We start from the raw sequence: 20,223 nt of genomic DNA, 5'->3' as shown, positions 1-20,223 counted from the left end.
CTAATAATTTGTCAGCGTAACTTTAATTATTAATATGTTCACTTGGTTGGCTACATTTAATATAAACCCCTCTACCAATCTCGATTTTTAAAAAATCAATGCTAATTAGACAAGAGAACAAGGCAGCTTTTTTTTCTTAAGTCATTCAAGTGGAAGGCTTTAATAGAGAATGAAACATGTCTTAAAAGAATGGAAGAAGTTATTCAAGAGGAAAGCGTAGATAGTTCACTTTGTAATCTCAGCATTGTGTACAACCTCTCCATTGAAACAGATACCAATCTCTCTATGTTCTCTTAGCTCTTAATTTAGCTATCCTCAACACATCTATTATATTCACCCCACCCCATTCACACAGCCACCACATCAGTTCAGATCCTTATCACTTCTCTTCTGGACCATTACAATAACCTTCCAAGTGCCTATTTGTTTGCCTCAGATCTCTCTTCTCTCCAATCTAACCTCCATATAGCTGCCAAAGTGCTATTCATATGTCTAAAGCACACATCTTACCATGTTTCTATTCTAATCAATAAACTCCAGTGGTTCCCTGTTATATGTAGGATCAAATATAAACCGAACTTAACATTTAACACCACTGACAATCTGGTTCCCACCTACCTTTGCATCTTTATTATACATTACTCATCTTCACAATAACCATACTGACCTTCTTACTGATGCTCACACATAGCATCCCACCTCCTATTTCCATGCTTTTCCACTGTGTCCTCCATGCCTGAAAAGCACTCCCTTCCCACCTCTGTAATTTATTTAATTTAATTAATCTAACTGATTAATTAGTTAATGATTGTTTAATTTAAACATGAAATGCACAAATTTAGACAATCCAACCCAAATGTTCACATGGATTATTTGTGCCCAACCTGTAGTAGAACATTCTGAGTTCATATTAGTCTGATCAACCACAGACAGACACCCTATAAATTGACTCTAACATAGTGATGTCATTTTGGTCCTCTTTGAAAATAAAGGACAACAACCAACCAATTTATAATCCCCAGTTTCCTTAAAAGCTCAACTGAAAAACCACCTCCAATGTGAAACCTTTCCTGATCTCCCTCCTAGGCAGCAGTTCCTCCCCCAAAATTACCTTATAATACCACTGGGCATTATCATCTGTCCTGCTATTGCATCCTAAGACTCTAGGACTTTGTCATTCATCTTCCTGATATACCCTAAAGACCACCTGGCCTTTCCATCTTGCCTGCGGTTGCAACCTCCTCTGTGTGCTCTCCCCTAATTAGAATGTGAGCTCGAGAACAGAGAATGTCTTGCTTCTCTATTTTAATTCCCAGTGCTTAACACGGAGGTTGTCACATAGTAACTAGTTCAAAAATGCCTTCTATTCTATTCCATTACATTTTGTGAACATATAGACACACACACACACATATATATATATATATATATATCTTGTCTTTACTTATATGTGTACATGCTATTCTCCCCTATGGAATATAAGTTCCTTGGAGGCAAGAAATGTTTTGTTTTTGTCTTTGTATGTCTAATGCCCAGCACAGTCCCTGGAATATGGTACATGCTAAATAAATGCTTGTTAATGGATTAATTGATTGGTTGACCATATTCAAAGCTTTTCCAGCTTGATAGAACCTGTCAGAAATGGTCTTCTGCTGGCATAGTCATGATGAAATATGAGAACAGCGCTTAGAGGACCCAATGTAATAAAATGTAAAAGGGATAAGAATAAAATCCTAAATTTAGGTCCAAATGAATCAGTAGTACAATTCTAGCATGGGAAACATATAAATAGCCAGTTCATTTAAAACAGGCCTAGGGAATTAGATGACTCAATATAGGGCTCAATATAAACCAACTCTAGGATACAGCTAGGTTGTTTAGTGGATAGAGCACTGGGCTTAGAGTCAGAAAGACATCAGTTTAAATCTGGTCTCAGACATATATTATCTGTGTGACTCTAGACAAGTCTCTTAACCTTTCTCTGTTTTATTCTCCTCATCTGTAAAAGGGGATAATAACAGCACTTCCCAGGGTTGTTGTTAGGACAAGATGAGATTATGTTTGTAAAGTTTAAAGTACTATATAAATACTAGCTGGGAAATTACTGAAACAAAGGATTTTAAGGGGTTGCGTTGAGGAGAGATTTAAAAAAATGGGGCGAGTAGAAAACTGAATATTGAATTTGGAGAACAGCCTAAGTTTATTTAAATAGATAGAGTATGAGAAAGGGAATAATGTGCAATAAGGCTAGAAAACTAGGCTAGAACCAGACTGAAGGGAGATCAAGTAATTGCTAAGTGAGTTGGGTAGAATTGAAAAAAAAGCATATCATATTTTCAAAACTCTCATAAAATACACTAGAAATCAGCTAACAGAGACAGAACAATCTATGCTTTAGGTTAACCAACCATATCAAGCTTTTACTAATCTAGCTATTACGTTTTATATGACATGGTTCTACTCAGATTATAACTAAAGCCATGAAAACATAAACAAGCTATGTTATAAGACATCTACTGCTCCTGTTATGATATAATAAAGAATTAGGTCAAAGGAAAATAAAATTTAGGTGTGAAAGTGTTTCAGATAGTCTCTTACATGACCTGTCATTTGGGCACGGGCTTTGGGGTGGGCCTGGTTGGTCTATCACCAGTCAGGATGCTTCCCATGAAGTACAACCTAGACTCGGGGCAATCATCAGTTGTGTTGGCCTTGACCCTTCCTAGGTCTATGTTTTAGAATTGTTTTATTCTTCCTTTTTCTGTTTCCTTCCTTCTTCTTCCTTCTTTCCTTCCTTCCTTCCTTCTTTCTCTTTCTTTTTGGAGTCAATTAAGGCTAGGTGACTTGCCCAGGGTTACACGGGTAGTAAGCTCTAAGGCTACATTTGAACTCAGGTCTTCATTACTCCAGGGCACAGGCTAGTATTGTTTTATTCTTTATATTTGTATCCCCAGCACCTATCCCAGTTTCAGGCATATAACAGGGTACTTTTTGACTGAATGATTGATTGGAGCACGTATCCTTTAGGTACTTGTCACCAGGGGAAGGTTTTGTCTAACAAGATAGCTGACCTAGATTTGTCTCCTCTTTCTCACAGGATTTTCTTGAAATGACTGATTTTACTAATACTGAACTGAGCTACTTGTTAACAAATGCCCTGAAGTCTAACAATTTTCTAGTCATTCTCAACAAATGCCCTGAAGTCCAATGATTTTCTAGTTGTTCTTGGAGCTTTTATACTATCTCTGCTGTTTGGGTTAGATCTGGATGACTATGAATGCTTCTTTCCACTAATGACCTTTGGCAGTGTCTTTCTTCACTTGAAAAGTTCTTTGTGTTACACTATAATCATATTTTATGATGACCTTTTAATCCTTTTGCCTCCTTCCAGTAGGTCTTCTGCTCTACAAATCAGCCCAGCAAAATAGCAACCCCATAGCCAGAACAGTGAATTAGGAAGTGTGGCACTGTCAAAGATGAGATCAGCACCTATTAAACTTAAACAAATGTAATTTGAAATTTACTTGCTATTTAATGTCTTATGTAACCCTTGTCCCAAAAGCCCATTAGTCTACTACTCTCTCCTTTTTGGTGGAGATGAATGCCCTGCTCTGTATGAAGAGTGGGGCAGAATTGGTGAAAGGCAAGAGACCTCCAAACTTCACCAGTTCCTTTTTAGGACTCTTCTGGGTCAGTCAAACTTCAAATTGAATTGCTTCAGGAACTTCTGCCTTCTGGTTACTAAAGGAAAAGACTGGGAAGACATAAAAGGAACCAGAAGTCTCCATCATGCCCCTATTCTCAGCTTGCTACACCACAGACTGTGGTGTTTGCCCTTGGGTGAGACCCAAGACTCACTCTTGGTTGAGCTGAGTTACCTTGCTCCCAATGGGAAAGCTCCTCCACTCTGTATTGTCTGGTCTATATCCTCCTATATATACTTTATCTGATTTCTGTTTTGCTATGATTTAGATAAATGGTTTTCTTTGCTATTTGCGATGTGTATTCACCGTGAAATTGTTCCCATTTGGTGGGAAAGGAGTCAAGTTTTATATGTAGAGCTGGGGTCCTCCTTTTCCTGCAAAATGACAAACTGATAAAAAGTTAGCTTGAACACAATCATAGCCCCTAGAATGACAATATTTTAAGGGAACAGATAAATACTTCTAGCCTGATATTCCATCTCTCAGAGGAGAGATGACTCCAAACTCCTGCTTCCCCTCCTGGCAGGAATGAAAGTTTCCCTTGGAGAAGGGTGGGGGGAGAAGAGGTAAGAGTTGTCTATTCTGCTTCCTTTAGACCTACCCAGTGAGGGGCCTCACGACACGTGGGCCTCTCTGAGTATGTATGGCCCATTCCTTCACTACACTTATATAAATCTCTATAGCTTACTTTTTAAAAATCAAAGGAAAGGCTTAAGCAGGAGCTTTGGTTTCTAAACAATCTCTGATTTTTAATATAAACTGGTGAATAAACTTGTGAGAGCTCTTAGATTAGAGGTCAAGAAATGCATTACTACTACTAAGGTTAACTGTTCTCCAGTGACTAGAATGATTCTCTCTTTATCAGCAGTTGGGAATAACAATCCAGTAGCATTCACCATCCCAGGATTATTATGTAACAACTGAGAAAACTCTTTCAAGTAGTTATGAAAATCTAATAAAAAGTGCTGAATGGCTAAAAGACAGTAGTAATCTCTTTGCATCCCTTGAGCAATGGTTGATAGCATTAAGGTCCTTAATTTAAAAGTCCACCTATTCTGAGAAAAAAGCCTATGTGATAATAGGACTAATGATCATGATGTTTTCGATCATAAGATCATATGACACTTTATGGTTATGAATCACCCTATATACATTACAATAACAGTTCACATTTCTACCACCTTTTATGGTAACATAGCATTTTATACACATTATAATAAAGGAAAGAGAAGGAAGGGCATAAACATTTACGAAGGGCCTACTATGTTCCAGGCACTGTACTAAGTGATTTTTTGCAATTATTATCTTACAACAACCTTTTGAGGTAGATGCTATTGAAGTCCCCATTTTACAGAGGAAGAAATGGAGGAAAAGAGAGGTTAAGTGAACTGACCAGGGATTTAAACTCAGTACTTCTTGCCTCCAACTCTAGTGTTCGATCTACTGTGTGTGTGTATGTATATATGTATATATTGTTAAGGGTTAAAATTCTAGCTAAACTGCCTAAAATATCTAATGAGTGGTCGCCAATCAATTACAAGCTTTAGCAAGAGTTAGACTTTTAAGCATTTATTAAGGAGAATAAGAATTTGGTAAAGAGAGAGAGAAAGGCCTAGATTCCTATCTATTAAAGGGAGAGCACATTTCTAGCTCCCTTCTCCGCCAGCGTCCTCAGGAAAGAGCGCGAGACTGAGCGCCAGTCTCTTCCTTCCTCCTCCCACTAGCCCGCGTCACTTCCTGACTCCTGGTCTTGCCCTCAAAGACCTTCCCTTCATGGGCAGAACTCTTCTACAGTAAGTATCCAGCAGGTGGCGTTATTCCAATCGTTACAATATGTGTGTATAGGTATATTATAGACATGTGCAATATATATCTATACATGTGTGTATAGCTTTGTATATGTATATGTATGTGTGTAAGTGTGTGTGTGTGTGTGTATACACACACACACACACACACACACACATATCCACTATATAATATCTTATATATTTAGTAGACTTCCCATAGGACCTCCAGATTCCCACATGGAAATCCTGAGAGGTAAAGAAGAACCCCTCTCATCATGAGTAGTCTGGGGACTACATCCCCATCAAGGCTATGTTTGAACTTTACAAAATGGCAATACCAAACCAGCCCGGATTCTGATTGCCAAGGCACCTTTCAGTTTTTCAAGAAACTAGGATAATCTCCAAGGAATTAGACGTGGATTATAGTTCAAGTGACAGAGCTAGTGGGGAAGACAGGGAAGAAATGATGAACAGAGCCTGGTCCTCCTGATGCACTGTTCACTCAGTTGTCATATTGGGAAGCAACGACATTCAAAAACACTCCCTGCCTCCTGGGCTAATACCCCACCATTTGTTGTACCCTTAGCTTGCAATGCCCTGCTGAGAATACCAGCATGACACTGCTGCCATGGACACTCCCCCCTAACATCCTGTCAAGAGGCACTTGACGTACGGTGTTCCTCTTGTTCTGTGAAGATGGCAGGATAATAAGCCTGAGGTGGCTAAGTAGGAGCAGAGACCAGGGCTCCCCAGGAGACATATGTGGGAAGGTGGCAGCTTTGGAAAATGGATGGTGAGAGAGCTCACTGCTTAATTTAATTCCTTGCTATTTGCCTCTCATCCTACTTTGAGAAAATGTCCTTTGCTTTGCTGTTATGTCACATGATTTATTCTGGTTTAGTCAAGGGAGATTTCATGGAAATAGAGGCTCATGAGCTATGAATCAAATGGATGATTACCCCTTGATTATCATGGGCTTGGAAGTAGCCAAAAGCAGGCACATTAGGAACTTGCAGGTATTATATGTTTATATATAATGACAAAATACCTATCTTGGAGGTTGTTGAGAGGAAAGTTCTTTGTAAATTTCAAGCTGTATATAAATGTGACCTAGATATATTACTATTATTGTGCCTCACAACAAAGTAATTCACGTATTATCTAAATTTTGCAGATGAGGAAAAAATGAAAGGTCAAGTAACCTGGCCAATGTTACAAAGCCAGTATAAGTAGAACGGAGTCTTGAATCTATGACTCCTGACTCACCCAATTATCTTTGGAAAAAAAATATATTTTGAGTTGGAGGAATTTGGCTCATATCATGGCTCTGTCCCTTACTACCTGTATGACTATGGGAAAAACTTTCTGCATCTCAATTTCCTCGGCTAATGAGAAATGAGAAAGTAAAGTCAGAGTTGAATGAGGTGGTGCAGTGGATAGAGTGGGGAAAGGAGCTTGGGGGATGAAGTCAGAAAGACTCAAGTTCAAATCAAGCCTCAGACACTAACTCACTGTGTGAGCCTGGTAAATTACTGAATCCTGATTATCTCAATTCCCTCATCTGTAAAATGAGCTGTAGAAGAACATGGCAAACCACTATAGTATCTTTGCCATGAAACCCCAAATGAGGTCACAAAGAGTCAGACATGACTGAAAAATGACTGAACAACAACCTTGAAGGTCCCTTCCAGATCTATGAATATGATAAACGTAATATACATGATTGTTTTCCATCGTATTAGTGCAAGAATGTACCATCAAAGAAAAACAATCATTTATCATGAGATAATTCAAAGATCATTCATCTTTGAATAAGGAAATCCTATTATCATTGTTCCTTTCCAGTTGGGAGAATTATCAATGATCTTCTCACTATGCGAAAATTAATAACACAGTACTATAAGTGCCAAGAGAGGCATGCAGTCTTACTTTTTCATCATCGTCAGTGAAGGGAACACCCTCAGGAGTTTTGTTTATTGCTTGTGCTACACCAATGATCTCTCCATCACTGTTTCTGATCGGCATACATAACAATGACTTTGTCTTGTATCCAGTCAACTTGTCAATTTCATCATTGAATCTTCGGTCCTAAACAGAAGAGATACAATATTAATCACCTGTACCTCATTGCAAAAGGAGAGAAGGGAGTTAGGGAGCAGTCTTTCTTTATGGGTTATGCAATCAATGAAAACCTTTTCCAATAATAGTTTTCCATATTTAATGAGTCCATTGGATGTTTTGTTCAACTTGGGAATGTTATAATAAATCATTACAAACAGTTCTACACCCTGCTATATGTCCTAAAAGATTTGAAGAATAACTATAACAGTGTATGAAGGTGGGGGAAACGCGGTACAAGAAAATATTGTTCATTAAATTATTCTATTTTCACAAAAATGACTGGATGTCTTCAGCATTTCATTTCAAAATGATGGAGACACAGCTCAATAGACCATCAGAATTATCAAATTAGGTTCACCTTTTGTGATAAAGAGGTGGGAGTTAATAGCCAGGCAGTTAGGTGGCATAGTGGAGAGTACTGGGCCCAAACTCAGGAAGACTCCTATTTCTGAGTTAAAATCTGGCTTCCAATACTTACTAGCTGTGTGATCCTGGGCAAGTCACTTAACCTTATTTGTCTCAGTTCCTCATCTATAAAATGATCTGGAGAAGGAAATGGCAAAGCACTCCAGTATCTTTGTCAAGAAAACCCCAAATGGGGTCATGAAGTGTCAGACCTGACTGAAAAATGACTAAACCAAAACAAAATAGATGACTGCATCTCAGTGATAAGGGGATCAGATAAGATGACTTCTAATGTTACTTCCAGTTCTAAATCAATGATCTTATGATCCTAGGTATGTTTAAAGTGATTTTAATTCTGCTCCCCAGATTTCTGAACCACCACAAATCATTCCAAAGAACACTCCCAGGTCTCTGAGACCACAGCTTCATTGACTTTAAATGAGTGGCAGGGAATTTGGGGGTGCGGGACTGAGGAATAGCTGACCGTGGCCAAAAATGATGCTCCTTGGACTAATTCTTGACAAAAAAGATGTGTCATTATAAAATTCAGCTCCTTCACTCCATGTTATTCTCATGTTCTGTATGGCCCTCCCCTTGCCTTTGATCTTCAAAGGATCTTCCCATCCTAGTACCAGTCCCTTTTAAGGACTGTGATAGAGATAAAAGGATTGGATTGTGATGGAGAATAAAGAGGTTGTTTGTGATAGAATGAAAAACTGGAAATAAAGTAGATTTCTATCTATTAGGAAATGACTGAACAAACTGTGTTGTATTCATGTAATTATATAATACCACATAAAGGAATGACAAATATGATGAATACAGAGAAACTTTGGAAGACCTGTTTGAAGTGATAGAAAAAAAAAGAATTAGAATGCATATGTGTGTATGTGTGCATGTGTTTAGATGATAGATGGTCAAACAGACAGATAGATGGGTAGATGGGTGGATGGATGGCCAGAATAATGTAAAGGAAAATAAGACTAAAAGGACATTAAAATTCAACCCATATAATGCCTAATATCAGTTGCACAGGGTTACAATGAAACATTTTTTCCTCATCTCAATATGGAGGCAGCGGACCTCAGTTGCAAAATATAAATTGGAAAGGGTTCTATGGGGTGAGTAGTATTGGAAAATAACAGAAATATGGAGAGGGAGAAGAGTCAATATTATTAAGTGGCAGCTCTAGCTTTCTATTTACTGCCTGGGATTATTAGCCTCCTTGAATATGTGATGTTTCCAGCCACCATGATTGTGGAATTTCCTATTACCTCTTGGATCACCTGAGTATACCACTCAATTGGTACTTCTGCTCTATAGCTAGCAAATTCTTACCTCTTACTCTCCAGATTGTTGTGGTTCATATTTACCATCTGCCAAAGTAAAAAAGCCTTTCTCGGCTACCTCTTCCCACACTCTCATAGCTTAAAAACTCAGCCCCGTTCATCCCCACCAATTCCCTAGTTTCTTCCACAATCTTTCCCCTATATGTATTCTGGAACCTACCCTCTATAGTTGACAAATTCTTTATCCCACATTCTTTGCATTTTCTTGAACTCACAGAAAATCGACATTCTCTAAAAGATATTTTACCCCTGACAAGCCTCTCCCTCACTTCTACCCCCACCAAGAGGCCAAGAGAGTTAGCATACTCTTTGTCCCATCCCCTGTCACTTCCAAAACATATCTGTCATTCTCATTCAGCCACCATTCCTTCTTTGAGGTTCACTATATCCATCTATATCCAGACCAGATCCTTTTTCTGTCATCTGTTGCCTTCAAGTGGCTCTCTCTTTCTCAAGAAGTTCCATACCAGGCTCACAATGTTCATCTCTACCCTAACCCCTGCCCCCATTCTTAGAATTTTTAACATTCACAATATTCACATTTCTTCAAATATCTTTTTCTTCCAGTTTATCAACCTCAACTCCCATGATATCTATTTCTACTCTACCTTATCCGCCCATTGGGTTGTCACAGCTGAGACTACATTAGCACCAAAAACTATTCCAGCTCCATGATTTTGAGCTATGAAATTCTCTTCTGTGCTCAGAATTTCCTATCCTTCCATATCTCTCTGCCCTATTTCTCCTAAATCTATTCTTCATCTTTACTATGACCTCTAGCCCTTCCATTTCTCTGCTGTCAGAGAATATTACACCTAGTCAATTTCACTTTTCCTACCTTTACAACTTGACTCTATTGTAAACCAATACAATCATAACTTTCCTCTTGAATCACATGCCTTTCCTTATCCCCATACTCCTCCCCTTCTACCCAATGATGCCTTTAAACCCAGGCCTGATTTATACCATCTGCCTTCTATGCTCCTGCTCCCAAACTGCTGAATACTTTTAGGGGAAATCATACACCCATATCAACTTGTTCCACTACAAATCCATGAATCTTCCTTATTGGACCTTCCCTGCTTCATGACAATCTTTTTATTCTTCCCTGATTAACCTCCTAATGCTCTGTATGCCTGTAGTGACTCTTTCAAACCTTTCATCTCTCCTTGAACTCTGGATGCCAGTCCTATCCCCTGTTTTTTAGTAGGTGACCTTACTTCCTGCTTCACTGAGAAAATTGAAGCCATCCATTATGAACTTTCTAATTTCCCTTACTTTATGCCCTATCGCTCTACCTCTTTACCATTTCTCTCCTCCTTGGCTCTAGCCTTTAAACAAAAGGTGACCCTTTCCCTTGCCAAGGATGATCCTCTACTTATGCCCTTGATACAATCCCCCAACATCTTCTCTAGGAATTTGCCCTATTGATCACCCCCTTCTCCAACTCACTCCTTTTTAAATGCACAATTTAATTTCCGTTTAAGAGATACAAAAAACAAGTTGCTGATATTCATTTCAGCAAATGCTAAATGGAAAATTACCAGGCCATTTGCTATACCTCATAGTTTATTCCCCAGAGCCTTGGGTTTATAATAAGCTAAAGAAGCCTCACGAGTGTAAAAACGAAACTAAACAAGTTTAAACTAGTCCTGAGGGGTCCAGTGTGTCCCAACCTCAACCCTAGAAATGTAGAGAATCCACAGCATAGAAAAAAACTCTATTCTTTTGATGGGCTTTTTCCTCCACCAATCCAACCCAAAAGGGATCAGAGTTCCTTTGTAGAGCTTTCTTCATCACCATTATTAGTCAAAATTCAAGAGTGATTATAGCCTAGATCCTTAGATCAACCCAGTATAGTACAAAATATGTGCACTAGCCTAAGGAACATTCTTGACTGCTGAACTACTCTAACATACATGGATAAAGGCTCAAATTAAGGCATGTACTAGACTAGTATACAACCACTCAAACTATAATAATAATTCCTTACATGTATATGACATTGTAGATTTTACAATGTGCTTTCACATACAATATTTCATTTAAAACAACACTATTACATAGACAAGACGTATTATTATCCCTATTTTGAAAGAAGGTCTCAGAGAGCTTGCGTCTTTCCTGTGGTCATATCACTAAGAAGCATCAATAAGACTCAAACTCAGATCTTCTGATCTCTAATGTTGGGCCTTTTTTTTCAATATACTATAGAACATTCCAATATAACTGTTACAGATCTCTGCCCCCCAAGGGAATTTGTGCCTTAGGGGGGAAAAAATCACACAAGAAAATGGAATGTCAGTGAAATAATTAGAATTAATAGTTCTTCAATTCAAAATTTGAAAAGCAATAGTTATGTTGTATTTCAGTAGTTCTTAAATTTATGAGATTTCAAAGTTTCTGTTTTCCCACTTTATTATTTCATTTATAACCTGACTATCACACATTGTAGTAAATAGTCCATCAGAAGGGAAGAAAATGAATGACAGAAATTCCCACTTTCCTGACATACATTACTCTCTAACCTCTTAGACAGAAGCTTACAATAAAAAGATTAAAAAATAAAACATGCCCCAAACAGATATATTGTCACTTGCAAGAGACAAAGGAAATTGGGAAACCATTCTTTAAAATATAGAGAACACAAAAGAGGACAAAGAGAAATAATGTTCTTTTGTCAAATGAAAGAGGATGGCTTAATAACAGATGACACCAAAATGGCAGGGGCTGTCAATGTTGTTTTCTTTACCTCAGGCTTATCTGAACATCAGAGCAGGCAACACAATAAGAGAGATAAAGAAAACAGACTGAGATAGAGAACAGACTGGTCAGAGATTGTTTAAATAAGCTTGGCTTGTTTTATTCTGATAGTTTTGATACTGAGAAACTTGAGCTAACCAAAGCCATCCTAGAGTTACTATCTAAATTCAGAATTCAGAGAGAACTAATAAACTTTAAAAATGTAGAGGAGAATAATTAGCCCTGAAGAAAGGAAAGCTGGGAGTAAGAATAAATATCCCTAAATATAAAAAGAAGTACAATATGAAACACAATGATCTTTTGAAAGACAGAACAAGAAGAAATGACCAGGAGGCAGCTAGATGGCGCAGTGGATAAAGCACCGGCCCTGGAGTCAGGAGGACCTGAGTTCAAATCCGACCTCAGACACTTGACACTAGCTGTGTGACCCTGGGCAAGTCACTTAACCCTCATTGCCCTGAAAAAAAAAAGAAGAAGAAGAAATGACCAAAAGGAGATATTTACATTCAACAAGTCAACAAACATTTATTAATCAATCAACAGGTATCAATTAAGCACCTAATATATGCCAGGCACTGTAATACCTCTCTGCTTTCTAGCATGGGAAACAAGTACAGATATGAGTAAATTGAAAATATATATATTCTAAGTGATTTCAGGTGGTTTCTTTGGGGTGATTTTTTTAAAAAGACCTTATGTTGGATGTGAAATTTTAATTGAGCTTTTAAGAAAGCTAGGCATAGGGGGCAGATAGGTGGCGCAGTGGATAAAGCACCAGCCCTGGATTCAGGAGGACCTGAGTTCAAATCTAGCCTCAGACACTTGACACTAGCTGTGTGACCCTGGGCAAGTCACTTAACCCTCACTGCCCCCACACACACACACACACAAACAAACACAAAACAAACAAGAAAGCTAAGCACAGGTAAGGAGGGAGTGCATTCTGATCATGGGAACATGCTCCAAAGTCATGAGGACAGGAGATAGAGGGTCATGTATGAGAAACAGCAAATAGACCACTCTGGCTAGAATGGAGAGTATGTAATAGAAACAAAAAGGTTAGGCTGAATCCAGATGGTCATGGTCTTTAAATGGTAAACCAAGAAGTATGTATTTTTGATCCTAGAGGGAGTCACTGGTGCTTTTTGAGTAGCAAAATAGAACAGTGAGACCTGTGATTTAGGAATATCATCTTGTAAATGCATCCACTTTGAAGATAACCCAGTATGCAACTTAAAGAGTTTCATAGTCAAAAGGAAGAACAAGTTGATTAGCCCTGGAGTGGAAGCCCAACACTTCCTCATCCAACTTACTTCCCCATCTGATTCAATCAGAAGTCCATAGTGCAAAGGTAAAAGTCAAAGGACTTTCTTTGGCTTACATTGGTGTTTTTGTTTTGTTTCCATAGTCCCATTGGAGTGGCTGTGCAAAGTTGTTCAGGAAAATGGGATATGAATAATGAGTGAAAACCAAAACCAGACTTCTAAAATGTTCCAGAAGCTTAGAATACATTGCACTAGTAGCTAATACTGAATATCTTGGGCAGGTTATTTCACTTCTCTCATCCTCAGTTTCATCACCTAAAAACTGAAGGGATTTGGATTTCACTCCTTCCTGGTTCTAATATACTGTGACTCATTTGCCCTCACTGTTCTATGCATCTCTTTGATCTCTCTCTCATGCTCAACTTTCTTTCACATTTAACTCCCCTGTGTTAAGATTAATACTACTAAAACCTTTTACTACTTCTTCCCTTACTGAGAGCCCGATAGTAAACATGGAAGGGAACTGGGGACAGTAAATTATTCAAAGGAAGCAAAGAATTTTAAGCAGATTGGCTCCTGAGAATTTGTCAAAATAGGTTCTTGAGGTCATCCTGCTTGACTCCCCATTCTCCTTGACTGCCAACTACTAAAACTCTCACACTGGGCTCTTCATAAAGTAGAATAAATTATATACAGTCAACTCTTGATTGCCTGAGGACTGATTATCTGATGCATGGGTTACCTAGGGAGCTAGCTGCTCCTGCTCCTGCTCCTCCTCTTTTCTGCCAACCACCTTCTGGCCATTGAAATATTTACTTGCCTCTGCAACAAGTGATGGTAAAGGAGCACAGATACCAATTTTTGCCACAGATTTTCAGCTCTGGAGAAAAACTGGTAGAAAATAATGATTAAAATAAAATGGGGGAGAAGATGTTTCCAGTGTTTTTCTATACCCAAGAAAGGTAATGTGCCATAGTGGATAGAAAGCCAACTTCAAAGCTAAGAAGATATGAATTCAAGTCATACCTTTAATCTTTATAGGGCAAGTCATTTAACTTTTCAGTCCACTCTCTAAGACTAAAAATACCCTCCCATAGACTAAACTAATTCTCTCCTCCTCACCACATCAATGTTATTCTTTTCTGGAGCTCCTCTTTCCTTATATAATTAAATATCATAAACATCAGTCCCAAAGGTTCAAAGAATAAGAATCGATGGATTCTCCCATTTTTAGTCCACAAGTCAGTAATAGAATGCCCAGCTACAAAGAGAAAAGACAAGGGACTTTCTTCATGGCTCTACTGGATTATCCAATATTGTTGTTATTCCTTCATTTTCAAAGAGAACCAATGACATCATGGTGATCTTTTAACCTTTTAGATAGTTGGATTTAGGTGAGGCAGAGTTACACCATCATCAACCTCTTTCAGAGTCATCTAAATCCAGCAGCAAGACAAAAGTCAAGATGACTAGTGATGGTCTGGGATGCAGTGTACAACCTTGGCATCTTCAATGTCTGACCAAGCTCTAATTACTCCACAGAACCTGATTTAGTCACTTTCATGGCCTGTTGGAACAAATTGTTCTCACCTGCCCATTCAAGTGGGGGCAGTCTTCACATGCCTGGAGTAAATATCCCACTAACTCACTGAAAGGTTTGGTTTTGTAGCTGCTGTACATTCTACAACTTCTTGGAAGCACAGGTAAGAGCTGGGTGAATCAGGTGAATACCAAAGGTACATGAGCAGCCCTAAAAAGATCTCAGCAAGACCTTACACAAGAGATGCTAGTTTTCTCTGAACATCCTATATACCCCAATATGGTTCTTTCCAATAGTACTGCCACTAGCAGCCTAACATGACACATATTAGTCTTCTAGCAAATATAACTAAGTTCTACTGGGGGCTTCTCAATGTAATAGAAGCAACTCAAACTAAGGTGTCTACCATCTAGACTTCCAATATACTCAGGCTGTAGGGGGACAGTGCCACTGAGCTGCAACACTGCACCTTTGCAACAGGTGATCCTCTTTTTAAAATAATGCCAGCATTGAGGATCAGGATTTCCTAAAAATTTCAGCTCCTTGTTCTAATAGAAAGGACAATGAAATAGTTATCAAGAGAACTGTATTCCAATCCCTGCTCTGCCATGTATTAGTTGTGTGGCTCTAGGTAAGTCTTTCTCAGCCTCTGTTTCTTCACTTGTAAGTTGGGGGATATGAATACAATATTTATCTCACCAGCTTATGGGGAGAAAATTTTTCTAAACTTAAATCATTCTATAAATGGAAGTAGGTACTATTATTATTTTTCCTTGAGGCTTACCATTTCAACAATGATCCTATTTGAACAGTATATCCACTTAAGATTAAAAAGTGCCTTTGGCTTTTTAGAATGATATTCTTTTCTTTGGGCAGCTGGGTGGTGCAGTGAATACTGGGCCTGGAGTCAGGAAGACTCCTCTGGCCTCAACATTTAATAGCTGTGTGACCCTGGACAAGTCACTTAATCCTATTTGCCTCAGTTTCCTCACCTAGAAAATGAGCTGGAGAAGGGACTGACAAACCACTCCAGTATCTTTGTCAAGAAAATCCCAAATGGAGTCATAAAGAGTCAGATATGACTGAACAACAACAAATTCTTCCCTTTAAATTTTCAGCATTATGAGCATGCTTCAATTTTGTAAATGCCAATGGAGAACTAGCACATTTAATAATAATTGTACAGAGGTATGCCTTCAATCATTTGGGGGCAGCATATGATACAATTTCAATACAATACATAAGAACTATGCCATTTCTAAAGCTAAATGTGATACACTGAAGTTAGGGGACAAGAGTCCTTGTTAAACTCCAACCTTCTCAACATACAATTAACATTTCATTTTGACTTTAATTTGCGGAGTTCGAAAGGATAGGTTTCAGTATTGCACAGAGGGAGTTAGCAACCCAACTCTCATTAATGTTAATGGGAGCAATGTGGTTGAACTGAGCACTGAAAATTTACCCCATAGTGTTATTGAGACCCAGCTGATTGCCTTCTCAAAGAATCTACACATCTAAATTCCTTTACATCGCATGTTATTTTTCTATATTCTTGCCTGAGGGTTTTTTTAATTTTACTCATTCATTTATATGTCACAGTTATAGATAATCCATAATTTATTAGAATTCACTTTAATATTCTACTCATCTTCTCCACCTTGTTTTTTTTATAGTGACTTTTATGAACTATGCTAGTTTGTGTCTGGTGAACAATTTTCAGACAATAAACTAATTAACAAATGCAGATTGATAATCCCCCATGGAAATCACTGAAAAAATCAAACAAAAATGTTATTTCTCCAAGGTGGGCATATGCAGTGGTAATGCCATAATGCCTACTGAAATAGCAGTTGTAGAGTCATTTTCAGCAAAATTATGTCAGACGTGACTTTGGGACTCACATTAAATCCAAGGGACAGGAATTCTCATTTTCTTTCCCAATATTTCTTTTATGACAGATGGTGTTGTGAACAGTAAAAGGTACCAAAAGAAATTAATTTCCTTCCTACAGTGTGATCTGTACAATTTCACACCTGTTCTGTTTCCTTTGCTCTAAGACAGTATGTTCACCCATCATCATCCCTGGAAAAGTCCTTAACACTTGCCCAAGGCCAGTGTCAAGCATGAGTTTTCAGGAAGACAACATTCTTTTTATTAGACTCGAGAGCATTTTGTTTTGTGATGTTTTTTAAAATCCCTCATGTACTCAGACTATAAATCAGGATACAGGATCAACAGCTTCTCCAACTAAGCAGGATTTTATTGCTGTTCTTAAAAACAAAGAAGTTAGGGAAGTGGACAAGGTTCTCTAAGATTCTTTCCAGCTTTAAAATCCTAGGATTCTACAATTCTACAATTCTGAGTACTGTGGCTAATTTTTGTTGTTGTTCAGTCATTTTTCAGGGGAGTCTGACTCTTTGTGGCTCCATTTCCGGTTTTCTTGGCAAAGATACTGAAGTGGTTTCCCATTTCCTTCTCCAACTCATTTTACAGATGAGGAAACTGAAGCAAACAGGGTTAAGTGACTTGCCCAGGGTCACATGACTAATAAGTGTCTGAGGCTGGATTTGTACCCAGATTTTACTCCTGACCCAATACTCTATCTACTGAGCCACTTAGCTGCCCCACTATGACTAATACTAGAAGAAATAAGGTTGTTTAGTGGATAGGATACTAGACTAGAGTCAGGAAGAACGAAGCTCAAATCCTGTTACTTACTAGGTGGTCTGTTTGACCCCAGACATGTCACTTAACCTATGTCTGCCTCAATTTCTTAACATGAGGATAATAATAGCACCTACCTCCCAGAGTTGTTGTGAGGATCAATAAGAAAATATTTGTAAAGTACTTTGCAAATCTTAAAAGTGCTATAAAACTTATAGCTTTTATTATTAATTTATTTAATTATTATTATTAAATTATCTTATTTTATTTATTATTAGGTACTAGAATCTTATTTGGCTACATAGTATGATGGAGAGAGTGCTGCGTCTGGGGTTAAGAAGACTCCTCTTGGCGGGGCAGCTAGGTGGCGCAGTGGATAGAGCACCGGCCCTGGAATCAGGAGGACCCGAGTTCAAATTTGACCTCAGACACTTAATACTTACTAGCTGTGTGACCCTAGGCAAGTCACTTAACCCCAATTGCCTCACCAAAAAAAAATAAAAGAAGACTCCTCTCGGGGCAGCTAGGTGGCACAGTGGATAAAGCACCAGCCCTGGAGTCAAGAGGACCTGAGTTCAAATTCAGCCTCTGACACTTAACACTTACTAGCTGTGTGACCCTGGGCAAGTCACTTAACCCCAATTGCCTCACTAAAAACAAAGAAGAAGAAGAAGACTCCTCTCTGAGTTCAAATCTGGCCTCAAGCACTTACTAGCTGTGTGACCCTGGGCAAGTCACTTGACTCTATTTGCCTCAGTTTCCTCACCTATAATACAAGTTGGAGAAGGAAATGACAAACCACTCCAGTATCTTTGCCAAGAAAATCCCAAATGAAGTCACATTCAGACACGACTGAACAACACTGGAATTAACCATATATTTTATAACATAGGTTCCTTTGTCTCTCTTATTTTCTAGAATTTAAATATTGATCATGCTACCTTGAGGAAGGGAAAAAAAACAAATAGAACTGGCATTTTTTTTCTTAGGTAGACAAGGCTAGTTTCCCCATTCAAATAAAAGAATGACCTGAGCAAACACATCAAGCACATGTACTCAATATTCAAATGGATCTGTGTTCTCAGCAATTAGGATGTTCCCTCTTACAATGCAGACTGCAACCATGCCTGTCCAGCCTCTGTAACTCTTGTTCATGCCCTCCTTGAGTTCATCACAGGATGTCCACCCAATAAGCTGAGGGCCTTTCTTGACTTCTCCTCATGTCATGAGGTCACCAGTGGAACATTCTGGCTATCCATCTGTCATATCTTACTTTGCCATGTGAACAGCCACTCATGTCTTCCTATTTTATATTTCTGGGGTGAAATCTTTTACTTGTGTCCTTCAGAGTTCTTCATTGGCTGCAGGCTTCAGCCTGCTCAGGCCTACCAGGTGCCTCTCCATTGCCTTTTCTGTAATACTCATTTTCAATTTTCTGGAGACTATTGTATTACATTTCTCATACAGCCATTCATCAATACCGGTAGAATGCTAATATTAAGAAGATGAATATTTGTTTCCAGGAGAAACTTGGGGTCATTAAAGATTTGCCATTTTTAGAAAGCAATCCAGTCTATTGACTTCTTCCTTTTCAACTTTGGGCCTAATTTATTCATTTCTATTATCTGTTTCAGATGTATAACCTCCATATGTTAAATACCTGTAACATCCTATAATTCCATCTATTTCATGTCTCTTGGGCCAGTTTAAATTCCAAAAAGCCTCTTATGGCATGAAAAATTTTCATGCCAAATATAAAAATTAAAAATACAATAATATGGGGCAGCTAGGTGGCGCAGTGGATAGAACACCAGCCCTGGAGTCAGGAGGACCTGAGTTCAAATCCAGCCTCAGACACTTGACACTTACTAGCTGTGTGACCCTGGACAAGTAAGTCACTTAACCCCAATTGCCTCACCAAAAAAAAAGAAAAAAAAATACCGTAATATTCTCTACACTGATAGCCAATAATAGTCAATAGTCAATAAACATTTATTAAGTGCCAGGCACTGGACTGAGCATACAAATAAGAAAATACATATACATATAAGAAAAAGAAAGACAGTCCCTGCCCTCGATGAGATTACAATCTAACTGAGGAAGACAATACACAAAAAGAAACTGAAAAGGGGTAGAGTCCTCAGCTGCTGGGATCTGAGAGTGGGGAACCACATGATGATTGTGAAGTCAAAACCAAGCAGAGCAGGTGATAAGAAATAAAGGATGATAATGCTTTAAAGCTCGCAAAGATACATATATACATATTTGTGTATATACATATGTATGTATAATGTGTATACATATACATTTTTTCTAACTAAAACCTTACAGTCACCTTTTAAGGTGTTTACAACAGTTATTATCCCCACTTTACAGATGAGGAAACTAGGATTCAGGTTTGTGTCTTGTCCAAAGTCACATAGTAAGTGTCTGAGGCAAGATTTGAACACAGGTCTTCCTGATTCTAAGACTAGCACTCTAGAATATGTGAGTTTATCATAGCATGCTTTATGCATGACACATATATAACATGTGTCAAATTCTTTCTGCCAACTTAGCTTCCCTTCTGTGCAAAACTGGGCTCAGGAAGTATTTCTTTTGAGTAGCATTTAAAATCTC

The 20,223-nt window shown here is 38.3% G+C and overlaps 1 protein-coding gene across 1 annotated transcript in view; it reads right to left on the bottom strand.

The window, feature by feature from the left end:
• Window positions 1-20,223, bottom strand: part of PDE11A (phosphodiesterase 11A) — a 487,311-nt gene that overhangs the window by 397,680 nt on the left and 69,408 nt on the right. The window contains exon 2 of the mRNA XM_043996785.1: window positions 7,424-7,582. Within this exon, the coding sequence (XP_043852720.1) occupies window positions 7,424-7,582 (159 nt within the window). The remainder of the gene's footprint in view (window positions 1-7,423; window positions 7,583-20,223) is intronic.

Source organism: Dromiciops gliroides, chromosome 3, assembly GCF_019393635.1.
Source record: "Dromiciops gliroides isolate mDroGli1 chromosome 3, mDroGli1.pri, whole genome shotgun sequence".
Taxonomy (NCBI): domain Eukaryota; kingdom Metazoa; phylum Chordata; class Mammalia; order Microbiotheria; family Microbiotheriidae; genus Dromiciops; species Dromiciops gliroides.
This window is presented reverse-complemented; position numbering and strand designations above follow the sequence as displayed.